Below are 23,454 nucleotides of genomic sequence, written 5' to 3'. Positions count from 1 at the left end.
AGCGCAAACGAAAGAGAAAGCTAGAAAATCAGTTAAGAAAACAATCCTTCTCTCGGAAATCTGAAACTTCGTATTCAACGCCCACGCCTGGTCTTTGTAGTTGCTACGAACAGACGTTCGAACAAATTTGGATCGGGAGGCAAGCAATAAACGCGAACCTTGGCATCGTCTCTTTTGGCACGGCTTCGTAACTCAGTCCTTTTCGTATGTATTCCGAACGCGCAGGTACCTCGTCAAGGTCGTGTCACCTGTAATAATTCAGCCGAATGTGGGTCTCTGTCTTGGATGTACCGAGAACGCGATTGTTTCCAAACCGTGGAAAATTACCGTCGTTCGATGAGAACGTGACGGTAGACTTTACCTCGTAAGCCGTAATCGGATAATAGAACCCGTGAATCATCGTTCGATATAATACTTACAAGAATTGACAAAGATATTTTTCTTGGGAAACGAGAAAAATTATACGAGAAAGTTTAATTATGCTCGCGTGATACCTGTCGCGTCTCCGGCAGAATAGAAGAGAGCAGAAAGAGATCCTGGTGGATCGTAAATTTCACCAGACTCCGGATATAGTTACATTTCCTGCAACGCGGCGGCGGGTCAGGTCGGGCCGGGTCGATAAGTCTAATAACGAACTGGCGTAAAAAGAAAATAAAGGTAGTAGGGAGTCAGCCGTAGAGCGAGATGCACCTAAAGTTTTCCGCTTTATCCCGCTACTTTAATACCTCCCGCTCAGAGATACGCCGCGCCGCGCCCGGCATCGTTTCATTTGCATGCCGAGCACTTTTCACGGCTGCGAACCGGGCTAAAAGGGAACACAGCGTTGGGGGGTGAAAACCCGATACGCAGGCTGGCTAAAAACGCGTTTATTTCTTGCTTCGACAATTCCTCGTGTGTCATTAACAAGTTCGGAAGAATTGTTCTCCAAAGACCGGAGCAACATAAACATGTATTCAGAACGGATCGCTGTTTGAGAATATTTGTCCCAGTACTGTTTCGTCGTCGACTTGGTCGCTGAAGTTTGTTCTCCTCGGTGTTTGATTCTCCCTTAGAGCAAGATTAAACTGTTGCCACGGCGTGCTATGGTAATATTTATTCTGCTGATGAGAGAATAACGTCCGTGGAAATTTCATAACGCCTTGCCGGATGAAATTTAATAACGATCAACCGTTGTCTCCTCCGTTGCTTTCTTCGCTGACAAAAGAACCTTTGCTCACCGATTTCAAAGAAATTTCGCGAGTTACTTTCATTGATTTTTATATCTTTTAATAGAGGAAATATCCGCTTGAAATTTCTCGCAAGCTCGCGAAGAAATGACGCGTTCATCGTCATGCCGACAGCGTGTACAGAACGCAGCGGAGAAAGCTTGTTCGCGAGATTCGTCATTGAATTAAGTAGCGGATTAAACGCAATCAAGCGGATCCTCGTGCACGCGTGACGCGAAACCCTCGCTCGCGAATCCGCGAGATTTTCAACGCGTCGTACGTGACTTGAGGGACCTAAGCGTTCTGTATAAATATTCACGCGGCACTCGTCGCCCCAATGTCTTTGCAAAAGTTGGCGAACGCAACCTGCTGCTCCTTTCGCGGTGCAACCAGGGCACAGAATTCCCTAGATGGTATGCAAATCGGGGCGCAATTGTTGAGCGTCGACGATAACGTCGGGGAAGTTGAAAATTTATCCTCCCTTAACCCTTTGAGTGCTTCGCACGCGTATACGAGTTAAATAAACGATAACTTCGATCGCAATGAATCGACTGTCTCGTCGGTGAAATAATTTGCCTTGGGTGTCACTGGCAGCCCGATGATTATCCTCTTACGCGGACACCGGGTCAAGCGGGTACGGATTGCGTAACCGTCTGGATCGGACACGGCGCTGATTTTTCTTGCTCGTCTTCGTTTATTGTTGGCTGCTGTTCGCGATCAGACCGCGATTACGCGATTAATTAACGAGTCGGCTTGTCGCGCGTTACAATCACGGTCGGACTTGTAATCGGCGTGACATAACCGCGTCGATTCGAACCGCCGCGCCGCGCCGCCTCGATAATTAATTCCCGCCACGCAGGAAATTACACGCGCGAAACGCGAATGTCAGCCGAGGCGGACAGCGGCCGATTAACAACGACGCACGATTCTGCTGAAACCAGATACATACCTAGATTTCCGTGGCGATTTCGTCGTTGATGCGATAAACGGACGGTTATGTCATCGTCTAAATCAAATTGCACAAGCTTTTACAGAGAAAAACGTTCGGTTCTTGTGAAGAGAAATTTCATAACGTTGAACATTTTCTTTGAACAATGAAAGAAAATTACAAGTTTGCCCGGGTAAAAGTTTAGTAAAGGCGAGTAAAAGTATCGAGCGGAAAGAGGTCGCGTTTTCTCATCGAAGTCTCTGCTCCACTTTGTTGACACGGCTGACGTCAAAGTCGAGCAAGTCCGCGCTCTGCAAGCGGAGCTAGCTCGAAGATGAGAAAGCTGGAATTTGAATTTTCATTGGCTTGCTTTTCCTCTCCCGCGCCCCTTTCGAACTCTTTTACGTCAAAGACACGAAACGAACTCCGGTGACATTCTTTTACTCGTTGACTGGCTTGGTTCGTTCCGGAGACTCGGAAAAGCCGACGAAAAGCGGGTAAAACGCTCGAGTTACGCGGCTTTAGTTCGTTGCGCGCAATGATTAATCGTTACCCTCGAGAAAAGCAATAAAATTGCCTGCTGCGCGATAATTCAGCGACGCTCCATTTGTTTCATTACTTTCCTCTCGATATTTCATTTACGCCCGGCAACGATTCTTTTTCTTCCCGAATCGTATATCTTTCCGACGTAAATCGTGCTTTCCACGATCGTGTCGCTTGTTTCGGTGTACCCGGCAAGAATTCGGGGATGATTTAACCCTTTACGAGTCACAGATTCTTATTCAAATTAAACCCCTTTCGCTATAGCTACCTCTGGTGAAACTCGAACAAATTGTACCGTGTAATTCGAACGACAAGATGTATTATATTACGCGGTATAACAAGGAATTTGCATTTACGGATCTCTTGTTTCTACAGCGATAAGTTTTCGAGATATATTTTTATTAAGACTTTTACTTCCGTTAATGGGTTTTATCGGGTCGTAAAGCGCGCTCGCGCGTTATTTATTAACACCCTCGGTGTCGTAAGCGTAGCCTGAAGATAAATGACGTTAAGTGTGGCTCGTGGTAACGCAATTTCGAATAGATTCGATCGCGTTCGGTGCGAAACAATTAAAAAATAAGTACACAGACACGGTACAGACAGTTTGCTTTATCGATGCTGGCTCGTCAATGTAAACTTTACTTATCTCTGTTTGCCTAACCTCGTATCGTAATATCTTTACTTTCGCCGAAGGACAAGGAGATCTAAACGATCGTTTCGACAAACTTGATATAAAGTCGGAACCGAATAACGTGAAATAATGAAAATATTCCACTCTGGGAATCAACGGGTTAACAAAAATAAAGGAGAAATTAAATAAAAAGAAGATCGCGAGTTTTGAACAGCGAGGAAGTAACGTAGCTACTTGATTACCTACTTTGCGAACGATTAGGGTAATTGAGAAGAGCTTGATCAAAGAATGGTTATTGTCAGATCAAAGAATTTAATTCACTTTGTTCGGTCCGCGTTTCGCAGCGCTTCGTGCCAGAACCTAACGTCTCTATTATCTTCTGCCATCCAGACTGAAATATTGGACAAATCCTCCGGGGGCTTTGCCAGGATTATCGGAAGCTCCGAACGAACGATATACTGTATATCGTCGTTGTAGCGGCATATATTCAACCCTTAAAAACCATTGATAAATTTAAGCTGCCAACCGCGTCTGACGCGCTACGCCAACAGACGTACGCTTATAGCTGAAGAACAATAAAGGGTAGAACGAGAGGCGAAACATCAATAAATGACCTCGATGTATGTAATCGATTAACGTCATCCATGATTGAGAGTTCGGAGGGGAAAATCAATTTTTTCAGTTTCGTTTCGATTCCAATTCCAACGAAAGCCGAACGGGGATAGGAAGATAAGCGAACGTTAAACGTGGAATCAAATGAAATTACGTCACCGTGGAAAAAGAAAGATAGCGAGAGGTGAATTTTGATAAAAAAAAAAAAAAAAAGAAAAGAAGCGTACATATTCTGTTGGGGTTGATCGCAATATCCACCGTTAAATCAATCGTTCGTGAAATATTCTCTCGCACGATTAAATGAACGAAATACCAGCATGAAAAGGTACATCGGCGGGTGTCTCTTGAATTTATTCGCTTTTCTGTGTATTTACCGATATAATATTTAAACACGGTAATTCTTTCGATTAAATAATTGAACAGTTGACGAGAATTTCATCATGAAGCCGTACTAACGTGTGCAAAAAGCAGGAAATAAATATTCATCGATATGTTATTCGTCAGCCTATGGATTCGCTAATGAAACCTCATCGAGGATCGTTTCAATTAGGTTATCCGTAGGGGATGATGGTACGGGTAACTTAATTTTCAACTTTCCAAGACTATCGAAAAACTGGTTGACCAACGTACTATACTTTGAATATACAGACTTTAGCGAGCACATCGGTGCATTTGTATTTATTCGAATTACAATCCACTAATAATTAATAGGAGTTCAGAAGATTGAACTCCCTACGTCGTTTAATCGTCGCCAAACACTGCCGACGTCGCGACGCGGGTACAGCATGGAAACCCTTTGCGGCGTGTAATAGCACGACAGAGGATTCTTCTTACTTCCGATCCCCTTGCGAGTCTTCCCCCTTTTCCGATTTCCTACCTTCGTTTACCGAGGCTGAAGTTATGAAACAAAGTTGTTCTAGACAAAGCCAAACGATCCCCTACTGTTTCCTCTGCCCTGGCAACGAGACCTTGCGTTTTCTTCCCGGCGCGCCGGAAAATTCCTTTCGAAACTGTAACATTCGACAAAGGACACAAACATCCTCTCTTCGATACAAGTTAAATATTACTTGGTTCGTTACTCGAGGAACGCGGTTCTTTCAATTTTCTCTCGTCGGTTTAGAAGAATTTCGAATGAATCTCGTCATCGTCGCGACCTCGTTTTCTCAGATGAAGAGAATCTCTTTAGTTGTCTGTATATCGTTACAATGGTTCGCGTGTTTCGTCGTTTCACGGCTGGAAAGAAGTTTTACGCACGGACATATTCGAGTTGGGGATTGCCTCGCGAGTCGCCGCGACGGAAACGAGGTAGCAGAGGTCGAAGAAGAGGAAAGAAACGGCTGATTGCTCTATCCATCCAGGGAATCACGAACGAGCGACACGAGTCCCATTCGGTGCAACTGGGCTCGGCTCTGTGTCTCTTTCCGTCACTTCGCTCCTCTTCAAATTGCGTTTTCAACGACCGATTACCTGCTATCTCTCATCCCCTTTATCAAGAACGAACGCCCCCGTTCTTTTTCGTCGCCTTCTTCATTCGACTTCTTGAGAGGATCTCCGTTTAAATAACATCTGTGGTTCTCCCGTTTATCGTATCGCGAAATTTGTTTTATTTAAAAAACTAATCAAACTGAAACGAAATGATGCGAAACAAAAAGACAGATTGGAAAAGTTCTTGTTGGCCTTTTTTGGAAATGAAATGAAAAAGATGAAAACGATGCAGATACGAATGTGCTTGCTGAAATAGCCATAAGAAGGGATATGGAACGGTCCAAGTGGTCGATTGATCCCGTAGGGGTTGAACGACTTTTCTGATGTATCCCATCCTCAGGAAATGGCGGCGGGAATCGCAATCGGAAACGTGGCTCGCGTCGAAGGGGCTTCTTAGCTGCCGCGCGGATAGCACGTTCTCGCGTAAAACGTCGCTCGATTTCCGGTCAGTGGCGTCACACAATCGCCATCCGTTCGCCGTCCACTATCGACCTCTCTGTCTACCGCAATCAACGCAACGCACACGTGTCTGTGTTCGGTGTATATGTGTGTCAACTGATTGCACCTGTAATTAGGGATCGAGCGGGAGGGAAGCAAATGGAAATTCCACGAAATAGCCGTGCAACGTTTCGTCCTCGATAAAATTTATCGGATGACCCGGAAGCGAACGTCGATGCAATATTAATCGCGACGTTAACGCGCGTTAAGGATAATCGTTCCACGCCGCGGACGCGAACGTTGATTATTTTCAATTAAAGATCGTCGTGAGCGGAAAATTCATCGGTAGACCGTGAGGTTTTTCCGTTTAATCGCGGATTTAGCCGGATAAACGTGTTGTTAATCCTGACACGGGTAAGTGGATTTAACGAGCGACCTTCGCACAGGCTCTCCGCCGGATTTACTGAACTGTGCGTAGATGTTTCAGACGGAATTTATGGCGGTACTACTGGATTCGTCGAGTGTTCATTCCGTGGATAGTCGGCAAACGATGTTTGAGTCTTCAACACATTGACGGATGTGTGTTTTACGGGGTCGTTTAACCCTGTTAGCACGGAGAGACGAAATAGACATGGAATTCCTGACCGGGTGTTGATCTTTAACTGTATTTTTACGTTTTTATTGGAAGGACTATCCTTAAAATCTTTTTCGTGAAAGTGTTTCGAAAAGGTAAAACTGTCCCTTTCTTCGAGCATGTCTGGAAGGCCTGTAATTACTGTGGCTCGCAATTTGCAAACTGCTCGATCACGTTAACAGAGCGACGGGGCTACCGTATGGACTTGATCGAAAGCGACGCGCGAAGTCTCTCAAAGCGTTTGGAAATTGAGGGATTCGTATTCGCCGGCGAGAATTCGCTTTTGCATATCCCCCAGATCCGACCCCGACCCCCTTTCCTTCGTATTTCGAAGTTTGCTGAACACGTTTCCGTTCCCGCGGCTCCCACGATGACGTTCGTATTAAGCAAATGCAATCGAACGCGTTCGAATGCTTTAATCCGCGCGTTAAAATATTTTTTCACAAAATTTCACAGAATTTTCTTTAGTTTTTTTGGTGAAAAAGAAATAGCGCATAATTACGATTGCAACACTGATCGGTATGTAGAATAGAAAGGAGTGATCGAATCGATTCTGATCGGTAAAATTAACTCATTGTCAGACGGAAATGTCGCGTGAATGTTAAAATAGAGAGTCGAGATTTAAATTTACGAATACGATTAGCAGTTCGATAAACTTTAATGGAAATGATGGTTGTTGAACGCGTTACCTCACACTTGAGAACTGCTGGATGGATACTGAGATCGTGAAAACCGGATCTTTTTATCGAGATACACCTTTCACGTACACTGTTAATTAGTTTATATGGTTAAACGAACAGCCTTGGATCTTTTACCAGTCCCTTGTAAAGATTGTTGAAGGTCGAACGAATTGCACAAGTTTGTGTAATGCAAAGCGAACTCAGCTTTTCTTTTTACATATGAAAGAAAAAATCATAGACCTATGTAGAAAATGGAAAATATCACATGCCTGTGACACTGATAACATTTCTGCATCTGTAAGGAATTTCATGGGTTTCAGATTTCATTTCCTTTGGACAGAGTCCTCTCTTATCGACGCCTGTTATCAAATCCTCCGCCAGTGCATACAACTTCTAAAAACTCCCCAGAAAATATATAATCATTTATACGAATGCAATTACAAAATTTTATTGATCATTTTTTTTTTATTGTTTGTTACAGGTAAGAGTCATTTACATGGATATTTTGTCGTAGCACGAGACAGAAATCGCAAACGCTGTTCTCCGAGAGAAGGTAACGTAGATGTTGGAATTATCAGCACAATCGATCGATCTTCCCCTAGTTACATTTTCAGTACGATATTGACCCAGATACCTTCTAAGTAATACACTTTCGTTTTACATAAAATAGTTTTACACGGTGTTAAAACCACAAAATAGAAATTTCGGTTTTCTGTTTTAAATTTCCCTGGCTGTGCATTCATAAATTAGCGCGGCGGGAAAAAATCGTTTTGAAAATGACTGCCTTACCGACGGAGGAACAGGAAGTCCTCCAGCTCGTACTTTGATGGCGCCACCAAATCCTGTGACCGCTAGACGGTCGTTATCGACCCTCTGTCCGTGCGGTTTCAGTTTCACTAGATACGCGCTTCCGTCTGCCACGTTCACGCAAGCGTCACGTAATCCCCCTAGCTAGTAACATTTTAAATTGCACTTCCGTTGAACGGCTACCGCAGGCGCCAAACCCAGCAAATTCAAATTTCCTGGATAATTTCCTTTACGGAAACCGGATAAACGTTTTCTATTAATTTTTTTTATCAAACTCAGCTGCCATTCCCTTAGAATTTTATGCAGTTATGTTCATTACGCTTTCAGCTTGAAATCGATGAGACATAAGTGCTATTTTTAAAAACTTTTCTGTCATGAACTCGTTGCGTTTAAAAATTGAATACGTAATAGCGTACCATGTAACCCTTCGGTTTCTTTAACTGACAACCAGTCGTTCTGAATTAAGGATATCAATAAGGTGATTATCTAATCATTTTCGTGAAACTTTAACCTTGAAATCGATGTAACAGAAGTGCTATTTTCTGAATCTCTTACGTCATGAAAATGCGCCTACGTAGGTTCGATATGTAACAATTTAACCGCAGTTCGCAAATTCGCCAAGTTCTCATCGCGCAGCTCGAACGCGGTGGAATTAAACGCATTAAATTATTAATACCCTTCAAAGCGGACTTAGAGAAAGGGATAGGGCTGGGAGCACGAGTCGATCCAGGGGGTAAGTTCGTCCTGGGGGAGCTCGTTCCGCTTGCACCCTCTTTCACTATTTTCTTTCACTTCTGTCTCTCCAATTTCGAGCGGCATTTCGCTTTCTCTACCATTGAACGCGCCACGTGACGCTCAGCTGTGTGTTAAATCCCAAAATTATTGCGTCCCGAGTCGGCTAGCACGACTCGATTACGAGTAGCCCCGTTACATAAAAGCCTGTCGCTTGCTAGCTGTGGGGACACGCAGATGGAGTAGAGTTGCCACGTGGTGACGAAAAAAATAATCGGTAGTCCTGGCTCGAAGCAACGATTGTCAGTCGCACGGACTCCTGTCGTGTGTGCAACTATCGATTCGTAACGCGAGAACGACAGTGAAATTACAGTATTCCTCGCTTAATTGACGCGAAGGGCTCGTCACTAGCGTCTACGTGCCTCGTTAATTGACGCGACACGGTCTGGAGCTAACACTTGAACGCGTACCATTTCCAGCGAAAATGATGCATTTCAGTTGATAACAGCACGTCGTAGATAAGACTCGCCAGATCACAGCTGTTTTTTTCTTCGAGAAACTCCTTCTCTTTTTAGTTAACTCGAAGTGAAATGAAATAATATTTTCTAATGACAAGTTGGAAGGAAACGTGTAGTTGGACGTATTTACACGGGCCTGTGATTAAGCGTAGTTTAATGTGCTCGAGGTCGTAATATAGGTGGCGAATAATTAGAAACAAGTTCCACGAACGCGACCGTGTATTATCACGTACCACTGTTCCCTCGAAATAAAATATGCTAACCCATTATTTCAGGGAAAAATGTCAAGGATATCGTGACTATATCCGTTTCTGTTTAGATTAACTACAGTAGTATCTATGCAAATACTCGACTACCTTTAGTTCTTTCGTTGTATGTTATCGAAAATTCAGAACCGCTGGCAACAGAGAACCTTTTGAAAATAGAGATTTTCCTCGAGATTCATCTAAATAAATAACAGACAAGTTATTTATCAAACTTCAACAACCGATTTACAATTATCACACAGCAGATACTAGGTACAGCGAAAGTGTTATCATTTCATTTTTTACCCCTCGTTTGTCATCAAGATCGTGCCTTAATCTCGAATTCTCTGTTTGAAACTCTATCAAGAAGTTGAAGAGCTATTTACAAGACTCTCTTAAAAAGTTGAACTATCGTAATCGTCTGGAAGTAATCGAGTTTCAAAAGCAGATAAGGCTAGATCAGTCTGGCCCCGATAAACCGAGACCCTTTATCGCGATGATGTAGAAAATTAACGAAACGAGAAAGACGACCGGCAAATATTCCGTGAGGATCATATTGTCTGGTATCTGTGCGGCTACAAGGAATGTCGCTCGACCGAGCTCGTACCTGATAAATGACCACCACCATGGAATATTAAGACTCCACGGCTGGGTTACAACGATACAAGAGACGCGAACAAATGTTCTCGGCCGCGTAGCGACACGAAAGAAAAGCCGGGCATAGTTTCGCGTTGATAAATCGTTGGCGCTTGCTCTCGAGCCTCCACGAACAAACTATCGAGAGCCTTTTGTAAATCTACCTCTCTCGCCACTCTGTGTTCACTGTCGATGCGAGTGTCCACAAATTGCCGCGAGATTTATTCCCCCGAGCGATCGAACTGCATCTGAAGCCGGTGTTGGGTTTCGTTCTGCAGAAAGGTTGCATTCGGTTGGGTCGATCCTTTCAGAGATATAATGATACGCTTCACTGTCTCCCTTTTCTTTCGTTGTTTCGTTGCTTCGACTACTGTATCTGGGACCGCGCTACCGTTTGTTAGTCGGCTAAGGGTGGAGATTTCATAGTTTCCTCAAGGAAAGTGTCCACATTCGTCGACATTAAACTGAAAAGACTATGAGTCGATTCATCCGAATTCATCTTCCACGGATAGCTTGACCGCGAACTTTCCGTTCGATAGATCGCTCGTTCCAGGTAATTTTCCGGGTAATTTTCCCGGACCGGTCCGTCACGAGAGGGCAGCGGATCGTAAAGAGGAGAAAAGGAAAGCGATGAAGTTAGAAGAAGCGGAGGAGAGGAAGAAGAAAGAGAGATAGAGAGAGGCTCGTCGAAGCGAACAGGAATCGGCGATCGCTCGAAGCGTCTCCTTGGCTCCGGTCAGTGGCTGGCTACGGCCAACTTTTCTTCACCTTGCGGGCGAATGACCGTTACGTTTTTTGCTCCAAGGCTGGACGTATCCTTTCGTCTTCGGGTCTCTCCCTTCTCGTTCTCGCGTTCTCCACAGCCTGCCTTCGTCGGAACAAAGCACCGTCTAAACTCGCCTTTTCTCTCCCCTTTTTCGTTTCTTCTTTTCATCCTCTTTTGTTTCCACCTCTCGTGTTTTTCCACGTTTTTTAACGACTCTCGAATCGCGGTTCTCTCGAAAAGTGGATGGTTTGATGACCGAGTGCTTGCGAGAACGCTTCGGTACTCGGGCTCGCTCTAGCGGTGAATATCAGAGTTACCAAAGCCTCTAAACCTTTGCCAAGTCTAAACTCTTGCGATCTTACACATTAGAATCATATTTTCTGTGTTCGAGCTAATGGCTAGAGTGAAAAATGAGGAACAGTAATCTCAGATATTTCGAGTAAAGATCGCAGGCTGCAAGGGCGAAATTTTCATTTTAGATCCGCCGCGAAGTATTCCGCGTTGGTTACGTTGATCATTTACGCGCACGTTTCAATCAGCTAATTGAAAAAAAGGATGAATCGCCGGGCAGCGTGGAAAATCATTAGCAAATGCGTTCCGCGATTGAATTTTTCATGCATCGCGGTCGTTCGAACGCGTTGTGATTCGTCGACGTTCTCTCAGCTTGCTCGCGTTATTCCTAGTTTCAATTAGCTAATTAAGCTGATTGAGCCTCGAGTACGGCTGTACGCTAATGCGTTGCCGATCGCTCTCACTATTCACGATATCTTGCTGCTTTTCTTTCGACGGGAAACGAAAAACGAAATAGCGCAGCGTTATTATTAGCTCGTACAGGCGAAGTGGAATAATCTCTGTATATTAACACGTTCGCTGCCGCAGTAGAAATGACCGTAATTGGCGCGACACACCATATGGATTATTAACATTGGCTGTCGCAGTGGAAACGGACGTGTATAGTCGGACATGTTAAAACTTTACGAATACGAGCAGCATGAATTTTACTCTAAATATTAAAAGCAAACTGTCGGTAGCAACAAACGGGCACCACGTGTCGTAATGCAACTTTGCACGCGTATCGATTTTGTTTCAGCCGAGTCTCTCACGGGGTTCGTTCACCGTGCGTTCGAACCGATATATACGTGCCGTGTATATTTTGCTTAAACGCATGCACATTTTCATTCATCATCCACGGCAAGCTGGCGATGAATCACCTTCTTCGACGATCGGCACAGGTAGAAATTTACCGCTTGCCTGTCTCTGTAAGCAGTCGACCGGCTGTTGTATCGCATGCATTATTAATTGTAACGACACGCACGAGATATCGTACGTTGTACGAACACGACTCAACGTCAACCCTGCCTGTCGCTTATCCAGTATACATTTGGATCATTCGGAAATTAGAAGATTTCAAGCAACCACGATGCTCGAATCAGAGCTACTCAACCGTGTAGCTTTGTTTTCGATAAAAATTTCCAAACCACTCCGTCAAGAATAGAAATAAAAGGGCGCGGGATCTTTTGAAACGAGCGATAAGAGAGAAGGTGGCCGGGAACTAGGCCTTAGGCGGTCTAGATTGGACGTAGTCGCGCGAAATTGCTGAATGCACGAAATGAAAGTATCACAGCTGACGAGCCGGGTATGGAAAAGCAGGGATGACCGAGCTTCAAGGGTGGCGAAGAGAGAGAACGAGAGAGAATGGCGAGAACTAGCGGAGGGTGGTTTTTGCCGAGGGTGCTCCGGCTTTTTCATAACCGGCGGAAGAAGGGTTGCGCAGACAATGGATCTTCATCTAAATTGTAAATGGCACGTTGTAAAATTGTAAATGGTCATTAGTCCGCGCGTTGATCGATACTACCACCGTCGCGATTAATATTAGCTTTTCGACGGGCCAGCTGTTTTGCATACAACGAGCACCGTGTTGCAACGCAGTTCGATTCGCTTTAAACGATCTCCGCCCGCTTGATTCGACCTGTTCGCGGGCCGAACATCCAGCAATTTTCCCATTTTCATGGTACACATAGCCGTTGGAAGTTGATCAGCCCTCGACTTTGAAAAAAACTAATTGACTGCCAGGCTATGTTTGAAAATCGACTCATTTTTCTTTTTTATTTCACATCCTAACCCATGAAAGTGATACCTACTAGAAAATCGAATCGGGAAAGAACCGACAACGAGCTAGAAAGAAAGAAAAAGGAAAAAGGAAGAAATGTTGGACGAGGGAAGCAGGTAGATCCACGGGGAGGAAGAAAGCGGGAGAAAATCGGAGAGGTTGGTCGGTGGATTTGCATTTTGATAAGAAATCTCTCGGAAACTTTCATTTCGAGTTCGCCTATCTTCTCTCGTCTCGTTCTCTCGCGACAGATAAAGGAGGTCCTTTTATCCGAGTCCTCTCGCCTCTCCCTGGCAAATCTTCCCACCACCGCCTTCTTATTCTTACCTCATTACCTTGGATTAGCTTATTCTAGGTGTTGCTGGCTGCAACGTTCGCCGTGGAAAAATGCTTACGTCGATTTCACAGATTTCGAATGGAAAAGAATAAAATTCATTTTGGATCGATTCTTTCTTTCCTGGACTTTGTTAGGGATCGTTTCGTTAAGTAACGAGTTGCTTGCGAAAATAGTAAAAGTTGTTCTTGCTGTTTCACCCTTCGTGAAAAAATAAAGCGTGTCTGCTTTATTACGTCAAGTTTAATTAGTCCAGCTGGCAAGTGGAAAAACTCGACCATTCGCGAAGCGTCGATTAACCGGTCTAGCGGGGACGATAAATCTCGAGGGTACGTTGTTGGAATAAGAAATTCAGAAGTAGAGTTGCTCGAAGGGAACTCACGAGACTCATCGTCATAATTAATTCCTTTCTTTCCCTCCTAAGATATGGTATTTTGTTTTTTTTTTTTACACTGGGATCTTTCAATTGAAACAAAGACTCTTCACTCTTAGCAATAAAACTTTTTCTACTTTCCACGTTTATTAATGACATTAAGGACGCGTGGAAAGGAGTGCCATTCAGAACGTTTTAGGCGCCCTTATTTATTCAGCTGAAAGGAGAAAATGAGGAGTCATCGTGTGGAAAGCGACGCGTGTAAGAGGGATGACTCTTATTCGAATAGAACCACTCTTCCGATCGTTTCCGATTACATGATCTCGTTTTTGCTCCTTCTTTTTGTCCATTTCGATGTTCCCATATCGAGTAGTTAAATCGTGGGTGGTAGGTTCACCGTAAACTCTAACTTGTTACTATAAATGAAGTACAAGTAAACAGAATTCCACTTTATTTCCACGTGAAACACGATTGCCCTGCCTCGTCGTATAAACTCGTCCTTGTGGTTTGAAATTTCGAGTGATGCTATCTAGTCCGTCTCGTCCCGTCGGGAAATGTGTACCGTATACGATGCTGGGTGTACGTCACTTTGAAAAATGACGTCGCTCTCGGCTTTCCTGACCGGAGGGCGAGGAAAGGGAGAGAAGAAAAAAGAAAAAAAAAGAAAAAGCGTGGAAACAATGCTTCGATGTCGTAGGGCGAATCGAGAGAAGGGAGAATATATTGAAGCGAGAGACGGATTAGAAGAGAGACGGGGAGCTACTTTGCATCGAGCTACTCACCCTCGCTCGGTATACTTTCTGCAACGTCTCGCTCGTGCCTTTCATCCCTGTGGCTTATTTTCGGCCGTGGAAACCCTTGTCGCGACGTTTGCACTGTCATCGTGATCGGTTGGATCGGATTATCGAGCCTCCTCCGGAATATTACGCGATTTTTCCGTTGCTTTCGCAAGCTGCAAATGCCCGAGACGTTGAGTCACGAAAGGAAAAAGGTTAACATTCTTCTAGCAGCAGAGTGTCGTAATTATAAGCGAAGGATCGATACGATTGAACATCGAGCGGAAGCGTGAAACAAAGGGTCGGTCGCGGGACAAAGAAAGGAAAAGCAAAGAAATCGCGTTACGAGGCAGGTCTGGATCGTGAAAAGCAGTCCTCGACCAAGTTCCTCCTTTGAATTTCACCAAGTCGCCGAGCTTTGAAGTTCGTCAAGGCGATCCCCTTCTTTCTTTTTTCTTCTTCTTCTTTAAAACTGTCCGTCATTAAAGGCAAACGAAATCACAATTTCCTACGGGAGTTTTTTCACCCTTCTCGCAACTGCAACGGCCGGACTCGCCCCATAATTATTCCCGCTCGGCGAGAATCTAATTTCCACGAGAAGTAATATCGATTAAAGTCGACATCGCGCGAGTAAACGAACTTCGAGGAAAGAAAATCACGACAGCACCCATCCAGTTTTTCCTCTCTTCCTCTCGGGTTTCTTTTGCGTAACTTCGCGCAGCAGCCTCGCGAACGAATGGAAAAAGGGGACGCGTCCGTTCGGTGACTCTTTTTCAAGACGAGAGGAATTATTAAATTAGGTATCTTAATAAACAAACGTACTGAAGCGTCTTCCAGCAGAGACGGTCGTTGAGAAAGAGTTAAAAGCGAAATTCCTCGGCGGCAGACGATGAACGCATTCTTCGCGGAGTCTCGGTGCAGAAGAACGCTCGTCAGTCGACGCACGCCTAAAAACAATGGAGGAGAATTGAAAAGAGAGTGGCACAGTAGCGTTGCGTCGGTGGTAAGAACGATAGACAACGGAGGAACAGCGGTCGCGTCGAGGAGATCTGGCTTGTATCTTGTTGGATCTTGCGTGCGACGAGGTATCCTCGTCGAACACCGAGAACAAGGAAAATCAGATGGACGAGGAAAGGGTGAGAGAGAAACGGTTCAACCAGAGGGTTTCAGAAGAGCCGAGGAGAGGTGAAAGCGTGGTGACGGATCAATAGGGGTAGTTTTCAGAGACGCGCATGCGAATTCAGGGACCAATGGTTGCGCGAGGGTAGTTTCGACGAGCCGAACCACCCTTGGGGCGAAGGTGGATGGATGGTGATGGGGTAGAGGAAGAGGGAGGCTGGTAGAGTATGCGACGCCCAGGGCCGTCGTCGAACGCACCCTCTGCTGAAAACTTTTCACCCGGGGCCGCTCTTTTTTTTCTTCTTCTTCTCTCCCTCTTTTCCCTTTCGATTCGCGAAACTCGTTGCTCGGGGTTGCTCTATTATTCGTGGTCTTTGCAATTATCGATACAAGATGTAATCGACGTTTGCCAGTGTTTGTACTGTATTCGAATGTTCTTTTACAATGAGTGGTAATCCATGGAAAACTTGATTGTTCGACAGTCGCAGCGTTTATCGTACTCCGATTGGTTAATTTGTTTGAGGGGGAAAATCGACTAGAAAAATGAAACTCTACAGTACGTAGAAAAGTATAAATTTTTATAATTTAAAATTCCAATTACTTTCAGTTATTAGTGTATCGAAAATCAGTGGCAATGAACGCGTCGAATATAAAATAAAGAGTTCAAACGACTATAAGTTCTGTGAGAAACGACAATAATGCGATAATAAATTCCACGTTCTTGTATAACCTAGCAAGTTTCCTGCTCATTCTGTTCGTTCTCTTATCAATATTCACAAAGAGACCAAAGAACTCGGGACACCGAGCGTGTTCCACTACTTTGGCTTAGCTTTCAAGCACCGTCAAGATTTCTTTCTTTATCGTAAACGGGGTTAAACCGTGGTTGCGTGTAATTACGTTACCGCAGTCAATGATAGTGTAAAGATCGTTGAGTGGTGGGTGGATAGCCTCTTAATACCTCAGGTCTTTCACCCTTTGATAACGATTTACCTCGTAGAAAAGCAACCGGGGAACGATAGTACACCTTTTTTAAATCTCCGACAGAATTATGAAAGATAGTTGGAAAATATAGCGTTTCCGTTATCGAGGCGGCAATAGTGGTATTGTTGTTGGTGGGAAATCGAAACGGAACGTGCAAAAACGACGGGTATCGGGCGCAACTCGAACAACAAAGAGAGGGATGCAGAAATTTGCATGGCCAGCACCGCGTCTATACGTGATATCCTTACAAACGAGCCTTCTGTTCGCGACTGACATTGGACATCCGGACGTGATAAAACCTGTCGACAAACAAACGTACCTACACGAGACTCGACGAATACGAAAATCCATCGAATTTTTTCGTTAGCCCTTGAAAGACGACGTAACCATCCATTCGAAAAGCTTCTTTTTTCTTTTCTAATTATAGCTCGTACTTTGCATGAATCGCAATGAAATTAATCAACGCATCTCGCGGCGTTAAGATGAATAGATACGAAAACTCATTTATCAACGAATGGAAACGTTGATAATTAACAGTTATGACGTACTTGGTAATTGAAAATTGCCCGCGTTCTACGTCTCTCCTTTCTCTTTGTTCTGTCAGGGTATTGAAAGGGCATCTTACGATCGCGAACTATCTTCAATCGTGATCTGTGCTCGTTTACAATTAGTCTTTGGCATAACGATGATCATAAGCCGTTCGAACGTCGTATGATAACCTGTTGTCGGTAATAAACGAGAGAAGAGATTCTTGATATTACACGACGAAGGCAATCGATCGATTTCCGCGAAGGTCGCTCCGAGATATCCTCTTAAGGACAGTCACCCTTCTTTGCTCGACTTTTCTCCACCCAGTCAGACCCTTCGCTCAAGAATGAGAATGAAACGAGCGTCGTCGATGGATATGATGACCCAATTCCCTCGGAATTGTATCGCGCTGCTCCTCTTTTTATTTTAAGAAGAATCTTAAAATAAAATTTCAACTGTGTTGAGTGTTTAGTCTGTGCGTATTGGACTAGAAGAAATATGGTTATAACGAACTGTTTGATCTGGAAGGAATTTAAATAATCATTTCGAAGTTTATACTTTGAAACTTTGCCAAATTAGGTATCGGGTATCTTAATAATTCTTGCAAAATTTACATCCAAAGTTTAGTGTCTGGATAACGGTTTGAGTGGTATTCAGTACAAAATCCAGCGTTACGATGCACCTGTACAGGTAGCAGGGTGAGACGGTCGAGAGGGACAGGTGTAAACGACCCACGCGACCGTTCACCCTTCTCACCACCCCTTCGATGAAAGTTCAGACTGGTTGTGGCAGGTGCAACGACATCCTCCCATAGCCGAGATAACATAAAATTAGCAAATTGACGTCTCGCGATTGAAATTCCACTGGTTAGCAGTCCTGTTGCAAAATCCAGCTACCCAGTTATGGATTTGGTAATTCGAATGAAATTTATAGCCGTCGTTCTTAGAAGTATCTTCCAGTAACTCGATACAAAACGAGCAGGTAGCAATGATAGGTAGAATGAAAGATGAAGTTTGCCTTTAACCTTTCGGGATTATGTAGTCTGCCGTTTCAGTTATCGGTAGTTACCACCGATGACTAAATATCTCACAAACGTTAATAGCTAAAGATACATTAGCGAAGTACTGTGATTTCTGAATTGACATTTAAACGTTGCTAAATAGCTGTAACGTGATTAAACGCTGAACGAATTTTTGATGCATTGCCTATAGCGATGAAAGGAAAATTTCTGCTTCGCTTTGAGAAGAAAATTATAAATGTCCAATAGACGAATTTTCTTACTAAGAAGACCTAGAGTAGATCTTGAGAGTCTATCGTACGAATTAAGTCTTAAAGAGCACTAACGAGTCTTAGCGACGTATAGTGATTGCCGACGGAAACGGTCCTCTTGGTCTCCTCGTGTGCGTGCCTTCTTTTCGCGCGCAGTCTCGTCCGAAGGTGCGCGTGCGCAGCTTGGTTTGAAATTCGTGGCGCGCGTCGCGTCGCGTCGCGTCGCGGCGCGGATCCTCCTAGGGGGGCTGCGTTCCTTCCTCTCTCGGCTTTCGTTCCACGTCCGTTCGTTCGTCCGTTCGCTCTCGGCCGGTTCGGCTGCGCTCGTGCGAGTCGATGTAAGGTTGGGAGCGTCGTGTCGCGTGAAAGGGAGTGTCGCGGCCATCTCGACGCCCTTCTCGAGCCGCACTTCATCTATACGGATCCGCCACGATTTCGTGGAACTCTCAGGATGCTTGACCGTTTGATGCCGCTGTCGACGAGCCTGGTCGAGCGTCAGTCGAGTTGGCCATTTACCGACACCGTTCCTTGATCGCGGACAAGTGTCTTCCAGCATCAAGGTGAATCCCGTCGTTGGAGCATCCTCTCGATGCTATTCGTGAACTGGTCGGAGAGTGAGTGAAAGGGGGTCTCGAAGTCGATTCGTCTCAAGGGTATCGCATCCTCGAGGCCAGCCTGGTGGTCTCGGCTTCAAGGACGCGGTTGAAAGCGCCTTCACGCCCGGAGAACGGAGAAAGAGGCATAGTTTGTTATCAAGATGACGGGGCGCACCAGGGGACGGTAGTTCGTGGTTGGTAGGGATGTCCTCGTGACATGTTACCCCGTGACCTTGGCTGTCGCGACTACAACGTCCTCCACGGAGAGGCTCGTCTGCTGGCACACGGATCGAGCGAGGATAACGGACGATCGGCTTCGATTCGTCCACGTGGAGTCGAGTACAGGCTGCTGCCCGTCGTCCAGCTGAAACCTGACTTCCCGATCCCGTATGTTCTCTGCTGGAGGGTGGCCAGCACGATCCACAGGATCCAGATCCCGATACAACACCATCAGCATCATCGTTATCAGCGGCACCATCGGCAACGTCGTCGACGACACTTTCAGGCTGCTATCGCGCCCAGAAGACATCCTCTCCCGGTCCCGGCTTCTTCCTCCAGATACCCTTCACCTTACGGCTCTACCTTACAACGTGGCAATCGTCCCCTGCAACCTGGTATGGAAACAAGGTGAGGCTTGAACCACTTTCGAGAATTCCTCGCCCTTATACGTTTTATCATATATTTCAATTTTCGGGGTGGTTTTGAAATTGGCTTTCAACCTCCGGAAACTTTGGACATTAATGAAACAGGGAGTGATGTATGGGGTATTTCAACACTTTCGAAAACTTGCTCGGCAAGAAATTCTGATATTAAAATTTGCTGGTAAGATTACGAGCGTAGGTTACAGATAGAAAAATTTTTTTTCATTTAATTCGATGAAAGAGAAAGATCGATACCGCCGCTGCCGACAGAAGATTAAAAGCGACGAAGGTCGTTTCTGATTGGCTAGGCAGCTGGGTGAAGGCGAGATGCAGTTTCGCCGATGTGCTTTTTCCTTTTTATCCGTCAGGCCCGATCTTCCCTTGTTATTAACCCCTCCTTTTCTCTTCGCGATTCCTCGCTTGGTTTGCGTTTGCCTTTTGCTGTGATCCTTCGTGTTTTCTTCGATTGAACATCGCTACTTGATTTTACTTTCACCTCGATTAACCCATTAATACTTTGATGGCTTTGATTCTGTAGATTTAATGGCTTGTAATTTTGTATTTCGTTTTATATCGAAAAAGAGGTCACCGAAAGAATATACAGGGTGTCCAATCCAATCGGGTCAATTTGTAGGTTTAAATCAGTAGAAGATGGAAAAAATTGTTGTTAGAAAAAGTTAAGTGGTATCAAGGATCATAGGAATTAATTTCGCCAGGAGATCCTTTGTGCTTCGTGAAACCCTATCGCGAGTCTGGTGTTCGGGGCACACCCTTGTCCATTCTTGACGGGTAAAATGGAAACATTTCGTCATCACCTCGTGGAGGGAAATTCGATACCGAACAGGTGTTACTACACAATAGCAGAGTAAAGTTGCTGATTAGTATACAATGGAATATCAACGTCGAGTTGGATTCTGATCGTTTCGTATCTACTTCAAGTGACTTGACCTCGTGATTTTAGAAATCCTTTTCTATTTCATTCGAGTGGAATCATTTGTCACGCGTTATCGGTGCCTTCTTTTATCTACGCGTAAAATTTTCGTCCTTTCTCTTCGTTATTCGTCGTTGTCTCGTATCGGAATCTGTCTTAACGAAAGGGTTAAACGCAGACACGCATGAGAATTCGATGCTCCCATGTGGCGACGTTTCTAAGCGAAAAAACTAAGTCGACGACGCCTGCTGAGCCGAGCTGCCGTCGACAGACTTCTTCGTCTTCGTTCCACGACCTCCCGCTGCTCCGGACACTGAACTCTCCGCGACCAACAGTTTCTTTCCAACCGGACTTGAAAAGTCGAGTGTTCCTTTCCCGACTGTCCTTTGCGTCGCGATTCGAACGGAATATTAATCAAGCCGTTCGTCTTGCGTGAGCAAATAATATTTGTACCAAAGATGCTTCCAAGACCGTTGCCGAATATTTCATTTCGTTCACGTGCAATTCTTCTTACGAAAAGTATCTCCTTTTTTTCTTATTATTATTTTGTTCAGAACCTGAACACACGTTCTTCATAATGGAAGAATTAAACTGTTTAAAAACGATAAAAACGACGAATGTTTGCACGTTTGTAAACATCCTCTTTAAACGTCTCGTTTTTGCAACAAAGCTGTTCTTTCGTTCGTTTAACGGCTCGTTACGTATCTTCGACAGGCAGAGGGGAGGATAAAGGTGGAAAAAAGCTGATGGCAAAGGATTTTGCTGACCATTCACGGTAAACCATTTCCGGCAGCTGAGCTGGTAACCGGTCGTCGCTTAAAAGCTCCCTGAACCTCTCAACTATCAGCGACGCTTTTTAAGTTTCTACCGTTCCGTTTCGAACTCGTCGAATAATCTGCAAGATTTAATCTTTCGATAAAACTCTTCGATTTCTGATTTTTTCTCCTATCAGTCCCTTCGCTATGGTTTTTCACCGTACAAATACAAAACTATTTTAAAGACTTGACCCATGCAATTGCAGATAATAGTATAGCAGATAAAAGTTTATTACCTGCCTTTGATATTTCTAAGTTTGGGAAATCCAGGTAGCTAGAAAATGAACCAAACTTGGAGGCCACAAAACGAACCGTTCAAAAATTTCAAATTACATAGTCATCCCGGTACGTAGATTAGGAAATTTTATGCTTTATTAGCGGCAATAACTGTAAACGACCGTACTTGACCCTCGAAAATTTGATGAGGAAGAAATTCTAGCGTGGTTTATCACCTCGGAAAATAAATTGAACGAAGTGAAAGCAACTCGTATCGTGGTCGGTCGATTTACTCGAAGGTGTTCGTTTCGATTAGATACATTTATATCGGTTGGATCTAAGCAAGCCGGAGCCATTACGCGAGGCTCACGGAAGATTCATGAGGGCACGGTATTCTCTGCGAGCGTAATTTTCTACGAAGGGTGCAGCCTCGAGGGGCGGTAGGTGGGAAATTCTAATTTTTCAGGGACACACCACCTTCGTGCTCCACGAAGAGGGTTGTTCGCTATCGTTGCAACTGAAATTGCACTGTTCACGAAAGCAACTGGCGCGTTTATCGATCCTCCAGCGTTCGTGTCGCGTACGTACGTGCCTCGTTATCGCCCTCTTAAAGCAAACGACGCTTTATCTGGATAAACGGTGGATAAAAGGGACAGAAGAGACGGAAAAACTAACCCGATATCGCGACGTATGAAAGCCGAACAGAAATTCTACGGTTAAAACTTGTCCCTTTGCCGGCACAGGTTTACCCATATTGCTCGCCCAAAGGGGATGAATCGTATTCAGCTCAAAGCAGCATTCCTTTCTTCGATTTAATTTGGTAGATCTCGTGAGCAGGATCTAGTTTCCCTCTGCGATTTTCCTTGCGCCGCAGGTACACTGGGTTACGAAGGCACAAAGGACGAGAAAATAAGGAAATTGACCTGCTGACATAGGAGAACATCTTGCAACTGTCTGATGTTGATTTTATTCTTCTCTCAAATGTGTTGTTTGAACTTTTATGTAAAGGATACATGTTGTTTAATTTTTACTTTTATACGTTATCAGTGTCCTTTGTGCCTTTCGGTATTATTCTCTGGGGAAAAGAGATGATGTTCATTTCTTTTATACAATAGCATTCGTGTGTTTGAAAAGTAATCGTGAATACATCTTTCCGATTGTGAGTGGAGTTGAGCACAGTAGAATAGGTCAGACACAGAAATAATGCGACGCAGTGAAATAGAATACGTATAACGAGACGTATCGAAACTCTAATTAAGAGTTTTCATTTTTGATCAGTTTATTAATTGAAAATTATTTCCGTGTTGTCGATATCAGGTATCGTTGCTGCAGTAGGTAATAAGCGTGTAAAGGAGAAGAAAAAAAAAGAATAGTCGTAGAATTTATCTAATGTTGCAACCATCTGGCATTAATAATCAAGTTGATTGATATCCGGCGAGTTTCTTTCGCTCAACCTTTCTCGTAATCGCGTCGATTAAACGCCATTATCTAGCAATTAGAGATTCATTGAAAGAGCAGGCAAGATGAATGATCTTCCGACTGGTGGCTCGTTGACAGCGAAATGAAAGGAGAATGTTAATAATCGAAGATCGCACACGACCAATTACGGAATCGTTCTAAACGCGTAGCTGGTTGAACGCGCGAACAAACAACGTTCAAGAAAGAAATTGATCGAAAGAAACGCGTGCTTGGACCTTAATGGGAGACCTCGTCTCTCTCGAGTACACTCGCTTCTGCTTCATCGACTCTCGAAAGCACTGGACAAGCTAGTTTTTGATCATGCCTCGGGAGCATCGAGATATCTTCAAAGAACTCTTGAAAATTCAGAAGCAACTAGAGGACTGTTCTTCGTTTCGAGATCGTATATCTCTCTACGATATTGCCTTGCAGTCGTTTTACCCTTCG

At 44.4% G+C, this 23,454-nt stretch overlaps 1 protein-coding gene across 5 annotated transcripts in view; it reads left to right on the top strand.

The window, feature by feature from the left end:
* LOC117607965 (protein gustavus) overlaps positions 1 to 23,454 on the top strand; it is a 137,520-nt gene that overhangs the window by 40,980 nt on the left and 73,086 nt on the right. The window contains exon 1 of one of the 5 annotated variants that reach the window (XM_076693369.1): positions 18,635 to 19,573. The exons of 2 other annotated variants lie outside the window; for them this stretch is intronic. In XM_076693369.1, coding sequence (XP_076549484.1) covers positions 19,164 to 19,573 — 410 coding nt within the window. In that variant the 5' untranslated portion in view covers positions 18,635 to 19,163. Of the gene's footprint in view, positions 1 to 18,634; positions 19,574 to 23,454 lie in introns of those variants that run through there. 2 more of the 5 variants (XM_034332289.2, XM_076693373.1) reach the window with 2 other exon arrangements.

The sequence above is a fragment of the Osmia lignaria genome, chromosome 3 (assembly GCF_051020975.1).
Source record: "Osmia lignaria lignaria isolate PbOS001 chromosome 3, iyOsmLign1, whole genome shotgun sequence".
Lineage (NCBI taxonomy): Eukaryota > Metazoa > Arthropoda > Insecta > Hymenoptera > Megachilidae > Osmia > Osmia lignaria.
This window is presented reverse-complemented; position numbering and strand designations above follow the sequence as displayed.